Source organism: Elephantulus edwardii, unplaced genomic scaffold, assembly GCF_000299155.1.
Source record: "Elephantulus edwardii isolate Elephantulus edwardi_28Jun2011 unplaced genomic scaffold, EleEdw1.0 scaffold00121, whole genome shotgun sequence".
NCBI lineage: Eukaryota > Metazoa > Chordata > Mammalia > Macroscelidea > Macroscelididae > Elephantulus > Elephantulus edwardii.
In genome coordinates, this window is record NW_006399871.1 from 788367 (window position 1) to 804378 (window position 16012).

Genomic DNA, 16012 nt, shown 5'->3' on the forward strand with positions numbered 1-16012 from the left:
TGGCCTAATGGCAAGAAGCTGCACTGCAATCCCAGAGTCACGTGGTTCAAATCCACCAGATGCTCTGCTGAAGAAGGAGAGACAATCTCCTCCTGTACCAGTTAGATCCAATTTGACGGTACACACTCAAATGATGATAATAATAAAAAAAAGAAAAGAAATTCTTTAAAAAAAACAAACACCTGCAGCAACAAAAATAACAGTGCGTGCTTACAGTGTGTGCTCATGAAACACTCGATTCAAAGTGTCCTTGTAATTGAATAATGACAGCTTTGCTCAAAGGCACTGAAAAGGTCAAATGAGTGTAACATTTAGCCTTGGAAGTATACTCATGAGTCAGCTGGGTCTATGAAAAATTTTGTTGTTGTTAGGTATATTTTTATAAACATAATATAAATTTCTGCTGAAACATACCACAAAAAAATTTACAGGCTGTCATTTTGGTATCATTTCCTTTGACAGTGTCACCCAGTGTGGTCCATATACTGGCCCCTTCACGTCCTTGAGACGTTTTATTTTAGGTAGTAACATCATCTTTATCTTCATATTTTGTAAAGTCCGCTTAATTCTGTCATATCATCAACTCATCCTTAGCTAAAGAAGACCAATGATTACAAAATCTCAGAGAAATAAATTATCCAAAACCTATCGTTTAGGAGGACATTTCAGTGAATGCTTAGCAAACAGGAGCTGGTAACAAACATCAACCCTACAAATTTGAGAATGAAACAGAAGAAAATAAGAGACTTATAACTGCAGACTAAAAGGCAATGTTTTAAGAGAACTAGCTTAGAACTTAACAATCAAGCAAACACTGAGAGAGCAATAGTCTAACATTATGCTTTTTACTTCTTTCTCCTATCCCAACTCCAGAGCAATGACATACACAGAGAAAAGGAGATAGTATTTATTATCCTCAATTACCAAAGACTTCGAAAACAAAGAAGAATACCATGGGTATACGACACTGCTAACACTTTAGGGGTAGAATGAAAGGCTCTACCTCACATTGTTCACTAGCTGTGCCCTTCTCTTAGAGACAGTGCTGGTCTGACCTGACAGAACTCTGCTGGAAATACTTCCCTAGACAGTTGCTGGTTAAGTGAAGCCCTGATAGGTGTCCCTGGCCACAATGTTCAAAACTGTTGGTCTCCTATTGTCTGGTGCCTCCATACAGCCATCAGAAAAGGATGGAAGGGACTCAGAGTGCCAAAGATCTTACTGAGGTATACCCAATCCACAAAGTGTAATGAAGCTAGCTGGCAGAAAGCTTTTTCAAACTCCTCCTTAGATCTCCAGGTATCAGTCAATGATAAAATAAACACATATTCGCATTAATGGGGAGGGGAAAAACTCAAAGCATTTAAGAGAAAACTGCTAAATGTACATCCACAAACACACACACTCTCTCACGTGGCCTCTACTCCAAGGTGCCTAGCAGATTCTGATGTCTTATAATTTGTACCAATTTGACTAGAAAGTAAAACTAGGAGGAAAGGAAAATAGATGATTAGATTGAAATGAATTTTTCACAAAAACTCATTAATTCACTCTAGGAATAATGACTTCTTTTTTCACATTCTTACATCTTGACTAAGATTCTGAATCACTGTGACAAGGAGTTTAAACTATACCTATTTCCTTAAAGAAATAATTTTCATAAACTACAGACATAAGACCAAATTTGCTTTCCTAGAATTATGACTGGATATTACTTAACACAAAGTGGAGGGAAAAAGAGACAATCATCTGAATTCAAGGGTTCTAGTATCATATTCACCAAAAGTCATTGCTCAAATGTCATGTCATTTTACAAGAACCTTTGCCAACTACTTTGTAGAAAACTGCCCTCTCCTCACACAGTGTCTAGCATTTGGCTTCATTTTCTTTTTATCATTTAGCACTATCTATATACTGTATTACTTTTGTCTACTTGTTTATGATCTATCTTTTCCCACTAAAAAAATGACACTGTTTAACTTATTCACTGTTATATTCCCAGCATCCAGAAAGATACCTGCCACTTATAAATGAATGGTCTCATCGAATCCATGCCAAAACCCCATAAAATAGGTACCAAGTTATCATCCCTCTCAGAGGGAGGTTTAAAACTTGCCAGAGGTTATCTTCTCTCCTGTACTATCTACTATCAAAGCACAAAAATTTTCCTGGATTAAAAAGTTGAAGAGAGAGCCCTGGTGGCACAGTGGTTAAGGTGCTTAGCAGCTAACCAAAATGTCAGTTGTCCGACTCCACCAGCCACAGTGTGGGACAAAGATGGTTCCCTAAGGATATGCAGTGTTGGAAACCCTATAAGGCAGTTCTACTCTGTTCTTATAGGGTGACTGAGCCAGAATCACTCAACAACAATGGGTTTAATTGATGAAATGTTCTAGTAATAATGGTGTTAACAGTTATACAACACTGAAATACTTAATGCCACTAAACTATTTCAAAGTAGATAAATGTTTCATGTACATTTTACAACAGAAACTCATTTGCCTGGAGATGCTACTCTTAAAATTTGTTTCTTTTCAGCAGGAAGTAGCTAAGAGAATACGCCATCCCCTTTTCCTTATGACTCAGGGTGAAGTCTCTCTCAGGGAGGAGTGATAGGGAATGGCAAAGGAAACACTGACAAAGAAGATTAATCAGAACTGGCTTTGACAAGCACTGTGGCATTGGACAAGATCAAACTGGGAGGAGGGTAGAGAGAATAGTGCAACAATGAATGAGTGGAAGCCCAAAATCTCTGTAAATGTTTATGAAAATTAATAAAATATAATTATAGAAAAAAAATTTGTTTCCAACAAAATAACCTGCACAAACTGAGATTTTTAGATAACAGAGTCTAATGCCGTTCAGCAAGAGGATTCCGCTGCACGACAATGCTATGTCTCATGGCCAGGAGAAAAAGAAGAATCTAGAAAAATAAATCAATTCACTAAGAATAAGGATATTTAAGATAACTCCCTTAAGAACACCACCAGTGGACACTGAAAATGAGATCAGGCAAAAATTCAAGAAAACACCGTATGCAATGAGTACCACATAAACTGTCAAGTTTCTTAAGTTGGTGATTATAAAATATTACAAAAGATATTGTCTCTTACTACATACCCTTTGCACAGAGTGTGGCTCCCTGTCGTAGAATGATTCTGCCTCTGGAAGAATTGTGGCCCTGCTCTTGCTTTGTTCTAGTTCCCAATTGCTTAGGCAAGGGTAATTTTTCAGCTCTAAATGTTCATAGAATGGCTAAGACAGGACACTTGTCCTTCTGCTCAATCATCATGCTTATATAAATGACCATTTTCTCAGATGTGGCTCTAGAAGAAGACCTTCCTAAGAATACCTTTGCTGCTAAGAAGGTGGTTCAAATTCTGTGTAAGACCACACTCTAGGAAATCCACAATTTAGAAAATTCAGAAAGAATTTTTTGTTATTGGTGTGGTTGCTGAGGAGAGAAGGCACAACTAAGAGGTAAGATCAAGGTTAAATAAGTACTGATAAAAAGCAATACCCTCTAGAAGGTGCAGATGTGACAATGATGCAAACGAGACAGCACCTGCCACGGCTCTTCCATTTACTATGTCTCCACCACTCCTAAAACTGCATAAAGTAGCATCGGGCATTCTATTTTCTGCTGATAAAAAGATACTTATGAGTGAAATAAGAATTCTCTTATTAGGACAGACTATCCAAAAGGACTTCATTATAGGCATAAAGATTGGCACCTCCATTCTCTGCAAACCTGGCAGGTAGCACATTTTTAATATAAAATTAGTGTTTAAGACTATCTAAAAAAACAAACAAACAAAAAACCCCCCACAAAACAAGACTATCTCAGAGATGCACACTGAGCAAATCAGTGTACAAGAACCTGCCAAATGAAGGGATATGGTACTAACCCAAGAATCCTCTTAAGGCCTGGCAGTGTTTATGATACTAATAAAATATATGCACTCAGAAAAGATTCTTCTAATAAGAGCTTTCTCTCAACAACACACTAACAGCATGTCATCCCTCTAACCACTAGGGGAGAATATAGCCCAAAGAATGGAAAGGGGTAAATACAATGAAATGCTGAGTGGAACAAAGCTTACGAAAGGGTTATAGAAGAGGAAGCATTTCCTTTCATAATACACTTCTCCAGCAAAGGTGCCTCTTAGATCCTAGCTCACTGCATTCTCTTAAGTATAGGTACTGGTTGATAAAAAACTTTATCACTAAGCTTCCTTTTCCTATCTTAGAGATTGAGAAACTGGGCACTAGATAGAAAAACGAATTTTTCAGTGGGAACACCATGACAAAGCATTAAATTGCCATTTAGTAATTCCTCCCCCAAAACTAACATGGCACTTCAACTAAAGACCTAGATGATAATACTTGTGGCAAGCTTAGTATCTCTAGATGATTCAAACCTAAGGAGAGAGTCGGATTCACCAGCACTGAGTAGATGTAGCCAAGGACATGAGTATGTAACTCCAAAAGGCAAAGAATAATGATGAATGCAACAGACACCAGCAATGTACATCTCTCTACTCACTGATGACCCTCTTGTGAAAGTGGTACACACGGGAAGGACCTGAGCACCACATGAGTTAACCTTCAGTGGTCTTTGCACTAGGTCCAGGTATTAAACACGGACCTAGAATCCCTGTGCCAGGCAGCTCTTTGGGTCACAGACAGTCAAAGATCATTCTTTGCATCAGGAGCCCAATTTCCATCACATTCCAAGGCGGGCTCTCCAAAGCTGTCTTTTGTGGCGGTGTTTCCCCATCTATTGTCTTTGGATTCTAGTCCAACTACAAATGGGCTCTAGTTTTAAAAGTACATCCTACCCAATAACTCTTCTGGAAAAATTTTCACTCCTTAAGTTTCTCCTCACAACCACTTTTTGGTTGGAACATGGGATGCTCCAAAGATAAGATTTCAGATTTCAGATTTCTCCTACCTTTCCAAAGTGTAATGATTTGAATACCCCCTCCCCACACACATTAAATATATATATATATATATCTCCTTCCAGCATCATTTGACCGAAGTATAAAGCAACCTGGTTGGCCTCCATGCATCCGATGGCATCTTCCAAGAGTGAAAACTCCACGCAGACATAGCCATAGTCGTAACCTGGGGACAGCATTTAAATACAGACGGGAGTGGTGTTAGTGTCTTGCAAACACAAAAGACACACTTAAACCCCCTGCTCCTGAACCCCTTAAACACAGCCCTCCCAAGGAGCCCCTCCCTTTTTACTAGACAAAGTTGCTGCCCCAAACAGAAAAAAGCAACAAAGAAAGTCTAGATGTTTCTGGGTCTGGACATTGACATTTATTCCAAAATCACTTTTTCGATACACCAAGAATATTCTCTGTCCCTTTTAGCTCTGATTATCTGACGAGGTTACTCAAGAATTGGGTAACCACAGAAAAGTAAAAGTGGGGACCCAAGATTTAATTATAGGTTGAATCTTCTGGAAAAAGAATAAGAACATGAAGGTATCTGAAAAATTAAACAAACCATAAACTGAGAGGAGGAGGATATGTAATTTATCCCAAAGCTATGCTGGTTGCAATCACTTTTTAAGAAGAAACCACCCTCAAAGACAAGAGAAGTGTTGATACACTAAGGCAACTATCCTTTTTTGGACATCACAGGCAGCTTCGTGTTAGCAGCGGACAGACTATTTCAAGTCTCCTCTTTTTTCTTCATTTCAGCTCAAATTATAAGCCAGGTAAAATATATTATGAAAGGAAGATGTAAACTCATAATTAAGTACATATAGTTGTGTTAAAATTGTGCTGGTACACCAACAATGATGCTGGGGTAGGCTGAGGAAGCAGTTGTTAGCAATCCATCCATGTTCAAATACTATACATTAGAATTATACTCTTGGGGGGAGCTCTGGTGGCCTAGTGGCAAGAAGCTGCAACTACAATCCCAGAGGTGCATGGTTCGAATCCACCAGATGCTCTGCTGGGGAAGGAGGGGCAATCTCCTCCTGTACCAGTCAGATCTGATTTGACGGTACACGCACACAAAAATAATAAAATTAAAAAAAAAGAATAACTTATTAAAAAAAAAAGAATTATACTCTTGGCACTTCTCATGCAAATGTCACTTGCAGAACAGGCCTGTAACTCACATGACCCAGAAGAAAGTAAGTCAGAGAATTTACACTCTGTTTTAAACCAGACAATACTAACCTACCCTATAATTTCCCTGATATTGCCACCATACAACTAAAACAGTACTAGACTTGTCAGTGCAATACTACATAAGCACCTCCCATTCCACTGCTTTATAGGATAAAGTCATCTCTAAAATGGACACTGTGAAGGGAAAAGTGAGATTTGCTCAAAACTACAGAGAAATAACACAAAACTTAAGATAACAAGTATAAATGTAAAAAAAATAATAAAAGGAAAGTGGCATCAATGAATCAAGGTATCAAACTAAAAAACCAAACCTACTGCTGTGTGTCAATCTTGATTCATAATGATCCTCTAAAACAAAGTTTAACTGTCCTTAGGGTTTCCAAGGCCGTAATACTTACTGCTACATCTTCTTCCTTCAAGACTCTTATCTGGATTTGAACTGCTGGTCTAACTAGTCAGAAGCCAGGGCCCTTCATGGCATCAGACCCAAAACTCATTACTGCTGAGTCAATCCAGACTCACTTAAAGCTATAAATCTTGCCTCATTTTTTGCCCTCCCTAAAGAAAAATTAACAACTTAAATACCTAGTAAATAAAAGGCATAATAACAAAAGCCCCAAAGTAGAAGAAATGGGTTGGATTTCTTTTTTTTTGTCTTTATTCAGCTTTATTTCATGAATTCCATTTCTAGTTAAATATTCTAGAAATGGAAGTAAATAAAATGTGGATGGCTTATGCTACTGTGAGAACTGAGGCAAACAACTCAGAACACATGAATCCATCACTTCTCATTACGACCAAGGTCTGTGAACTCCCTTATCTGGGAATATGTTATTAAGACAGTGCTGGAATGAAATACTGAAGGGACATATCTTCATGAAGCAAATCAAAATGAACAAGCCTGTTAGTCACAATATTGCACAAGGCCTTTGTAGGATTTACTTGTTGTCCAGCAAGAAACTGCAGGAGCTTCTTAATATCTATGCGCACTTCAGCCATTTGCTCTGGATTTCTGCTTTGAGAAGCACTGTCAGAGGCCAATGGGGGATTTCCAAGATCTTTAAAATGAGTTGTAACACACACTAATTCAGTTTCTATTTTCAAGTTCAATTTACCATTTAGATTTGCTTCAATAATAAGGTAATTACTGATATTTTTCATTTTTTCCACAACACTCTTCATAGTCTTCAACACTGGTAAGTAAATGCTAACGTCAGAGTCAGGGACTGTGGGTTCTTGTAAATCTTTCCAGAGTTTTCTAGGAATAACCTTTATGGGGATGTCATGAGTCACAATGCGACTGCTGCTTGATACAGATAACAGCTCTACGGAGACTGTCAGGCAAGGGAAATACTTATTGGTCAGCTTGATTTTCAAGGCTCTGGCATTCTGGGCAGTTTTTAAGGCCCTAGATAAGTTTTCTGATGTCAGTTCTATATAAATTTCATTGTTTTCTGCCGAGACACCTTCCATCTGAAATTCACTGAAGAAGTTCTCCTGTTGCAGCTCACACACCACATGCTCACTCCACCATTGGCCACTTTATCTAACAGGATGAAATTCAGCTTATCTGGGCTGATGCGAAGGGTGCAGGTTTTTACAAGCTTGGCTATCATGTTACTGATTCCTATAATAAAGAATTAGCGTGAAATGGTTCAGACAGGCCATGTCCACGATCTTTGCCCGAAACTTCATGGCTACGCTGGCATGGATTTCTTTTGACAGAAAGAAAAGGCCTAAAATAACTTATTATCTAATAAAAGGCTTAGATTTTAGACTTGTCAAATATTCTAAGTTCATTACATGATGCTAATATTTATACTGATACAGGTTACTATCTTTGAGTTTTAGGACCTTTATCAGGGAAAAAAGTGGTGGCTACTAGAAATCTCAGCATTACGTTAGGCTCAAAGATTTTCTATCCTGGTTTCAAAGCTGTGATCAGTATGGACTAAAGCGAACCCCTCTGATTTCTGTTTAATTTATCACAAAATCTACCTAAAAAACTAAAAACTACTTTATAGGAACAGTGTATATATTTGTATACACTCTACCAACAAATGGAACTGTTTTTTAACTAATTTCTTTCAAATGAATTTTCATATATGAAACCTAAACACTGAATGCCTAAATTTTGCAAAGGTTTTTGAGAAATACTGCAGAATAGCAGAAGTAACTAACACAGCTTTCATCATCAAGTATCAATTTTAAATACTCAAATACACAATCTCAAAGGACTAGGCCAGAAGAAGCAGATGAACCCTCAATCATGATTCTCTACAGAGTATCTTAAAGGAGCGTCCAGGTATATGGGAAGAAACTCTATCCAAAGCTGCAAAATGAGAACTACAGGGAGCTAACACCTGAATTTCTTTATTATATTAAACAAGTTGCCGCAAATGACGGAGATTATATATATATAAAATGTTTCTAACCACGGTCGTCAATTTAAAAGTGTGTGGCAACGTGTTAAATAAGTGTCTACAGTGACCCAAAGGAAACCACACAACCTATGGACAGAGGTGGAGAAGACTCATGACGGCATTCATACTTGGCTCAAGGATAGATTTGTTTAAAATGAGGAAAGCTGTGCTTTGGAATTGTATCCTCTCTCCACATCTACTCATTCTGTAAGCTGAGCAAATAATCTGAGAAGCTGGACTCTATGAAAAAAATATGTGCATCAGGATTTCAACAACCTGAAGGGCCTCAGTCGTCCTATGAAAGTGAAGGAGCATCATCACTCTTAAAGCACATAGAAACGGTAACTTCTATAGTTCTGTGTACGCAGAAGGTAGCCCAAAGGAGCCCCAGTGGCATGGTGGTTACAGAGCTTAACTGCCAACTAAAAGGACGGTGGTTTGAACACATCAGTCACTCCACGGTGGGGTGTGTGTGGGGAGGATGTGGCTTTGGAAATCCTATGGGGAATTTCTCGGTTCTACAGCTCTGGACATTAACTTGAAAACAGTGTGTTTTGTTTGAATTTTATTAAGAAACTATACCAAGTGATTTCAGGCAAGCCCCTTATTCCTAGACGTGGATTATACTGTAGGCAAACAAGCAGTGATGGCAGATTCTTTGCAGGGTGCTTTCAGGGCTTCAATGAGGTAATACATTTTCCACTTCTGTGCTAGTATTAGAAAGCACTACCAAATATCAAAAAAACCAAAGGTCAAGCTGCCTTATTGCTGGTTCTCAAATACTTTTCAGTAACACCATCTTAGCAGCTAAAAGGCAGCATGAACTTTCTGACTTTTAGTATATGTTAAGAACACATCCCCTGAAGGGAGCTCTAGTGGCCTAGTGGCAAGAAGCTGCGCTGCAATCCCAGAGGTACGCAATTCGAATCCACCAGTTGCTCCACTGGAGAAGGAGGGACAATTTCCTCCTGTACTAGTCAGATCTAATTTGACGGTACACACACACACACTAATAATAACAACAACAACAACAACAAAATACCTCCCCTATAGATAGATCACAGTACTGTTTTTACTTTGATTAGGGAAAAAAAAAATGTCCGTGAACATTTCTTCCCACTTCTTTGACCCTCGTACAGTTTATTTTATTTTTTAATCAACAGTGTTCTAAGTGACTCTGGGAAGACTTCTACAAAAATTAACAGCTGGGAAAAGTGAACAAGTACCCAAAGATGGGTTGGATACCTGGCATTCAGTAAGAACTTCACTTTGACCAGATCATGAGCCTACATACACAAGGCTAACACTGCAGAGGTGGGCAATTCAGAAATCTCCTGGGTTATTAACAGATAACCCTGACTGAAGGCATTAGACTGCAGACAGACTCAAATTAGGTGTCATTTCCCAGAATGAATAAGAAAGGAAATGCATTGCTTTCCTCTGAAGTCATTCTTGAACATGTTAGTACTGTTCTCTCAATCAATATGAGCTGTTTCTCCTCTACTTCCATACCAAGTCCAACTGCAAACACGATTCGGATTGACTTAGCACTTGTCACTGTTATTAGAGATGGACAGGGAGGAAGGAGGGGAGAAAGTAATAATAAACAGATACACTGAGTGAAACACAATATTCAATAAGGGGCTGATCAGACACTAATTAACTGATCAGATATTAATTAATTACATTAATCAACTGTAATAATATCACAAAACAGAATGTCTATGATTGACTGAATGAAAGATCAGAATGATTGGAAAATTTCCACTCAACTAAATATATATTTTTGTTGTTGTTGTTGTTGTTATGTGCCGTCGAGTCGTTTGCGACTCACAGCGACCCTATGCACAACAGCCCTAAACCCTGCTCTATCCTGCGCCAACCGCACTGCCTCTGACACACCCATCCCAATTCCCCAGTCACCGAATCAATCCATCTCATAGAGGGTCTTCCCCGCCTGCGCCATCCCTCCACCCTCCCAAGCATGATGTCCCTCTCCAAGGACCCGGCCCTCCTGGCAACATGTCCAAAGTTTGTCAGACGAAGCCCCAGAATCCTTGCCTCCAAGGAGTAGCCTGGTTTAATCCTCTCCAAGATGAATCTGTTTGTTTTCCTGTCAGTCCATGGTACATTCAGTACTCTTCTCCATCACCAAGCTCAAAGGCATCAACTCTCCTTCTGTCCTCCCTAGTCATTGTCCAACTCTCTGATGCATAACAAGCGATTGCAAAGACCATGTCCTGTACAGGCGCACCTTAGTCTCCAGAGAGACGCCATTGCTCTTGAGTACTTTAGAGAGGTCCCTAACAGCAGACTTTCCCATTGGGATACATTTTTGATTTCCTGACTGCTGGTGCCGAGAGTATTGCCTGTGGAGCCGAGCAAACTGAAGCTGTGAACAATCTCAATCTCTTCGCCATCCATACTGACGCTGCCAATTGGTCCAGTGGTGAGAATCTTTGTCTTCTTGACATTGAGCCTCAGTCCATACTGAAGGCTGCAGTCCTTGACCCTCTGCATCAAGTGCATGAGGTCCTCCTCAGTTTCAGCAAGCAGGGTTGTGTCATCTGCATAACGCAGATTGTTAATAGATCTTCCACCAATCCTGATGCCACAATTCTCCTCATAGAGCCCAGCCTCCCGGATAATCTGCTCTGCATACAGGTTGAAAAGGTATGGAGACAGGATGCATCCCTGGTATACACCCTTCCCAATTTTGAACCATGCAGTGTTACCCTGCTCTGTTCTGACGACTGCCTCTTGGTCCAAGTACAGGTTTCGCATTAGCACAATTAAATGTTCTGAGACTCCCATTCTTCTCAGAGTCAGCCACAGTTTGTTATGATGCACATAGTCAAATGCCTCTGCATAATCAATGAAACACAGATAGACATTCTTCTGGCATTCCTTGCTTTCAGCCAAGATCCATCTAACATCAGCAACAATATCCCTAGTACCACGACCCCTTCTAAACCCAACCTGGACTTCTGGCAATTCTCTGCTGATGTGCTGTTCTAGTCGTTTTTGGATAATCTTCAGTAGAATCTTGCTTGCATGTGAAATCAATGATACTGTTCTGTAGTTTCCACACTCAGTTGGGTTACCCTTCTTTGGAATGGGAACAAATATAGATCTCTTCCAGTCAGTTGGCCAAGTGGTTGTTCTCCACATTTCTTGGCACAACTTGGTGAGCACATCCAGGGCAACATCTGTTATCTGAAATACTTCAATTGGTATACCATCTATTCCTGGGGCCTTATTTTTTGCTATTTCCCTCAAAGCAGCTTGAACTTCTTCCTTCATCACCATAGGCTCTTGCACATAAGTTATTTCGTTAAATTCTTCTGTATCTGCCAATTCCTTTCTATACAATGACTCAGTATATTCCTTCCATCTTCTTTTAATACTTCCTGGATCATTTAATATTCTGCCCAAAGCATCCTTGATTACAGCAACTCTAGGTTTGAATCTGTTCTTCAGTTCCTTGAGCTTAAGAAATGCAGAGCGAGTTCGGCCCTTTTGATTTTCTGACTCTAGCTCCTCGCACATTTCATTGTAGTATTTTGCTTTGTCATTCCGAGCTGCCTTTTGGAATCTTCTGTTCAGCTCTTTAGTATCTTGAATTCTTCCTTGCGCTTTGGATTCTCTACGCTCCAGTGCAATCTTCAGAGTCTCTTCTGACATCCATTTTGGTCTTTTCTTCCTCTTCTGTCTTTGTAATGACCGTTTGCACTCTTCCTGGATGATACCTTTGACATCCTCCCACAACTCATCCGGTCTTTGCTCATTAGTGTTCAAGGCCTCAAAACTGTTCCTGAGATGATTCTGAAATTCAGATGGGATGAGATCAAAGTCATATTTTGGCTCCTGTGGATTTGGTTTAATTTTCCTCAGCTTCAGCTTGAACTTGCATATTAGTTGGTGGTCTGTTCCACAATCAGCCCCCAGCCTAGTTTTCACAGCTGATATTGAGCTTCTCCAGCGGTTCCTTCCACAGAAGTAATCAATCTGATTCCTATGCATACCATCAGGTGAAATCCATGTGTATTACCTGCATTTGTGTCTCTTATAAAATGTATTTGCAATGAATAAGTCATTGATTGTACAAAATTCAATCATTCTATCTTCAGCTTCATATATGTGTGTGTGTGTATATATATATATATATATAATCACACTTGTCCTCCAAGTACCCATTTTAAAATACAGACATGTTGGGGTTTTTTTTTTCATTTTAAGACCTGTTTTTTAAACAAGAATTTTCTACAGTTCCACGCAATCCAAAAGCTAAAAAGAATTTTTTTAATTTTCCAGTAAACTTGTTATACTGATATGCCTTAATAAAAATCTCCAGTCTTTCAATATAACACCATTACATGGATTTAGAAATTAAGTCTGACAGTTCTTTTTTGATGAATATTTCTTGGAGGTCATTCAGTCACTGTTTTATTTAGAGAATTTATACATACATGTTAATTCATATTTTTCAGTTGAAGAAGTATGTCCTTATATTTAAAAAAAATTTTATCACAGATATACATATTGCACACCAGAACTTTTCTGTAGGGTGACATAAGCAAACTGTCTAACATTTTAGGCTTCGCATTGGAGACAATTTAGGTGGTGAATCATATAGAATCTGTTGCATAAATCCAGTAGACAGGTTACTACAGAAAAAATTAGCAAAGCTTAAGCTATTTTTTCCCTACCCATGTCATTATCATTCAAGAATAGTCTGTAGGTAGTAGTGCTGCTATTATAAGGGTGAACTCTCTGGGGAAAAACGGGCACCAGGAGCTCCTAAAAAAAGATGAGCAACTTCTTCCCTTGCGATTTACAGCCTCCAAAACCACACAGGAGGGTCAGCTATGAGTAGGTTCTCAGTTGAAAGCAATGAGTTCAAGTTACCCTCTAACATCATATCTGAGATTACTAAATTCTAAAAATTGCAAATCGGTCTACTTTAATTCATTTGTTGTCAAGCATTTAGTTAAACCCTCCCCCAACCCCCCCTTTTTTTTTAAAGGGGGGGGTCTCTTTTACCCCACTGAATTTGAAGATTAAACTCGGCCCCACGGTCACCTCCTCCTATGAAGGCTAGTTATCTGAACCCAGGACATTATTTGTTAGGAATGTTCAGCCTTATTCTTTATGGTTCTGCCAGCAATAGCAATACCCTCTGAGAACAGTGGAAAATGCCCTTGCCCTTAGTATTCATTCTAAAGGAAGCATCATGACAAGGACAGGTGGACAATGACCACCTCAAAATGTTATCTAAATTGCAACGAGTAATTCTTTACAGTCAACAATGTCATTCCATTTTTGTTTAAATAATGAAAAGGGATTGCTGTTGTTGTTGTTATGTGTCGTCGAGTCATTTCCGACTCATAGCGACCCTATGCATAACAGCCCTAAACCCTGCTCTATCCTGCGCCAACCGCAACGCCTCTGACACACCCATCCCGATTACCCCAGTCACTGAATCAATCCATCTCATAGAGGGTCTTCCCCTCCTGCGCTGTCCCTCCACCCTCCCAAGCATGATGTCCCTCTCCAAGGACCTGTCCCTCCTGGCAACATGTCCAAAGTATGTCAGACGAAGCCCCAGAATCCTTGCCTCCAAGGAGTAGCTTGGTTTAATCTTAGACTGAAAAAAAAACACAAAAAAACCAACAAAACAAACACCCCCCCACACACACACACAACCAAAACAATCCTACAAAGCAACTATAGGAGTAAGTGAGGGGGCCTTTGTAGTTCTACCAGGCAACAGCACTTCAGCCCCTTCTTTCCAGCTCCTGTATCTGAAATTATTCTAACATGCACTTGACACCTGACAACCAACATTCACTTTTGATAAACACAAAAGGCTGGGCAAAAGGAGTATTTTGTTGTACTTTGTTTTCTCTAATCCACACCTCTCCATTCCCCAAGTGACTGAATAATATAGATCAAGCCAATCACCATCTTCTCTCTTTATAGGCGCAATCTGGTGTTAAAAAAAATCTTTAAAAGAAAAAAAAAATAGTGGTAGGCCCAATATTTCCAAGAGAACAGGAAATCCCAGAACAAAACTAACATTTCAAATGAGTCAAGAGTATTCTGTTATTGAAATATTACCACTGTTCTTCCTCATCCTAGCTATTAATACCAAAGTCCATTTTCATATGGTTTGGAAACCAAGTTTCAAATTGTCTCAAAAAACACCTCAAAGTACTTCTAAGTTTTCAGCCAAATTACAATAAAGAATTATAAAAAAAGAAGAAAAGCACATTTCTCTTTGGCTATTCTGTATCTTTCTGGAATGTGTTACAATTTTTCTTTTGAAAATGTCTTAAGTGTATTCCTACTTTGTTTTTAAAAAATCTTCAAAAAGGAAAGCAGACCTCTTAAGAAAATGATAGTGAATCTTCTCCAACACTAACAATGAAACAATCAAGATTTTTTCAAGGTCTCCATATCCTCTTCCAAGTTTGAATGAAATAGCTACTCTATAGAAATTTATAAATTCTTAAAACTCAACTCCCTTTCAGGAACTGAAATTATTCTTTTTTAGAAGTATATGCTGATGGAGCAGCATAATGAGAGAGACTTCATCCAATGTACATTAAAAAGAAAAAGTCAAATTCATTGATAAACTTTTCTCATTTCTTTCCTAATTTTTTTTCTAGCAATACTCTTCAAAAAGATGCTTTCATTTTATTTCTCTGAAACTCAAATAACATGAAAATTATCTGCTGATCTGTGATTTCAAGCATTTGTCTCTATGTTATAATTTTCTTTCAATCCAGTTGCCTCCTTGGTTGTCCACTATATCATCATCTAGTGATTTCTTTTTCATGATTATAGAGTTATGAATCTCCGTCTCACATACTTTGGGCACGTGGCCAGGAGAGATCACTCCTTGGAGAAGGACATCATGCTTGGAAGGGTGGAAGGATAGGCAGTACAGGAAAGGAAGACCCCGGATGAGAGGGACTGATAAAGTAACTGGGGCAGTGGGGGTTGGAATGTCAGAATTAGTGAGACTGGCGCAGGACAGGGCAGGGTTCAGAGCTGCTGTACAACGAGTTGCAACTGGTCGCAGGTGACTCAACAGCACATAACAACAACAACAATAGGATTAAAAACTAACCTAACGTATTTCATTTTTCTTTTTTTAAATAACCAAACATATTTCACCAACAGTTTTCCCAAGTAGTCAAATGCTTCAATTTTTCAGTCAGAAAAAGTACCCATGAGCAAAACAACTATGAGATCTCACCCCAGTCAGAATAGCAAAATTTAACAGAACAGCAAACAACAAATGCTGGCGAGGTTGTGGAGAAACTGGAACTCTTATTCACTGTTGGTGGGAATGTAAAATGGTGCAACCACTGTGGAAGGCGGTATGGCGCTTTCTCAAAAAGCTGCAAATAGAGATACCATTTG

At 39.0% G+C, this 16012-nt stretch overlaps 1 protein-coding gene and 1 pseudogene across 1 annotated transcript in view; both read right to left on the reverse strand.

Moving 5' to 3' along the window:
- The window catches only part of RBM6 (RNA binding motif protein 6), a 104138-nt gene that overhangs the window by 42582 nt on the left and 45544 nt on the right, over positions 1 to 16012 (reverse strand). The window contains exon 6 of the mRNA XM_006892884.1: positions 5057 to 5130. Coding sequence (XP_006892946.1) covers positions 5057 to 5130 — 74 coding nt within the window. The remainder of the gene's footprint in view (positions 1 to 5056; positions 5131 to 16012) is intronic.
- On the reverse strand, positions 6993 to 7853 carry LOC102869480 (annotated as a pseudogene).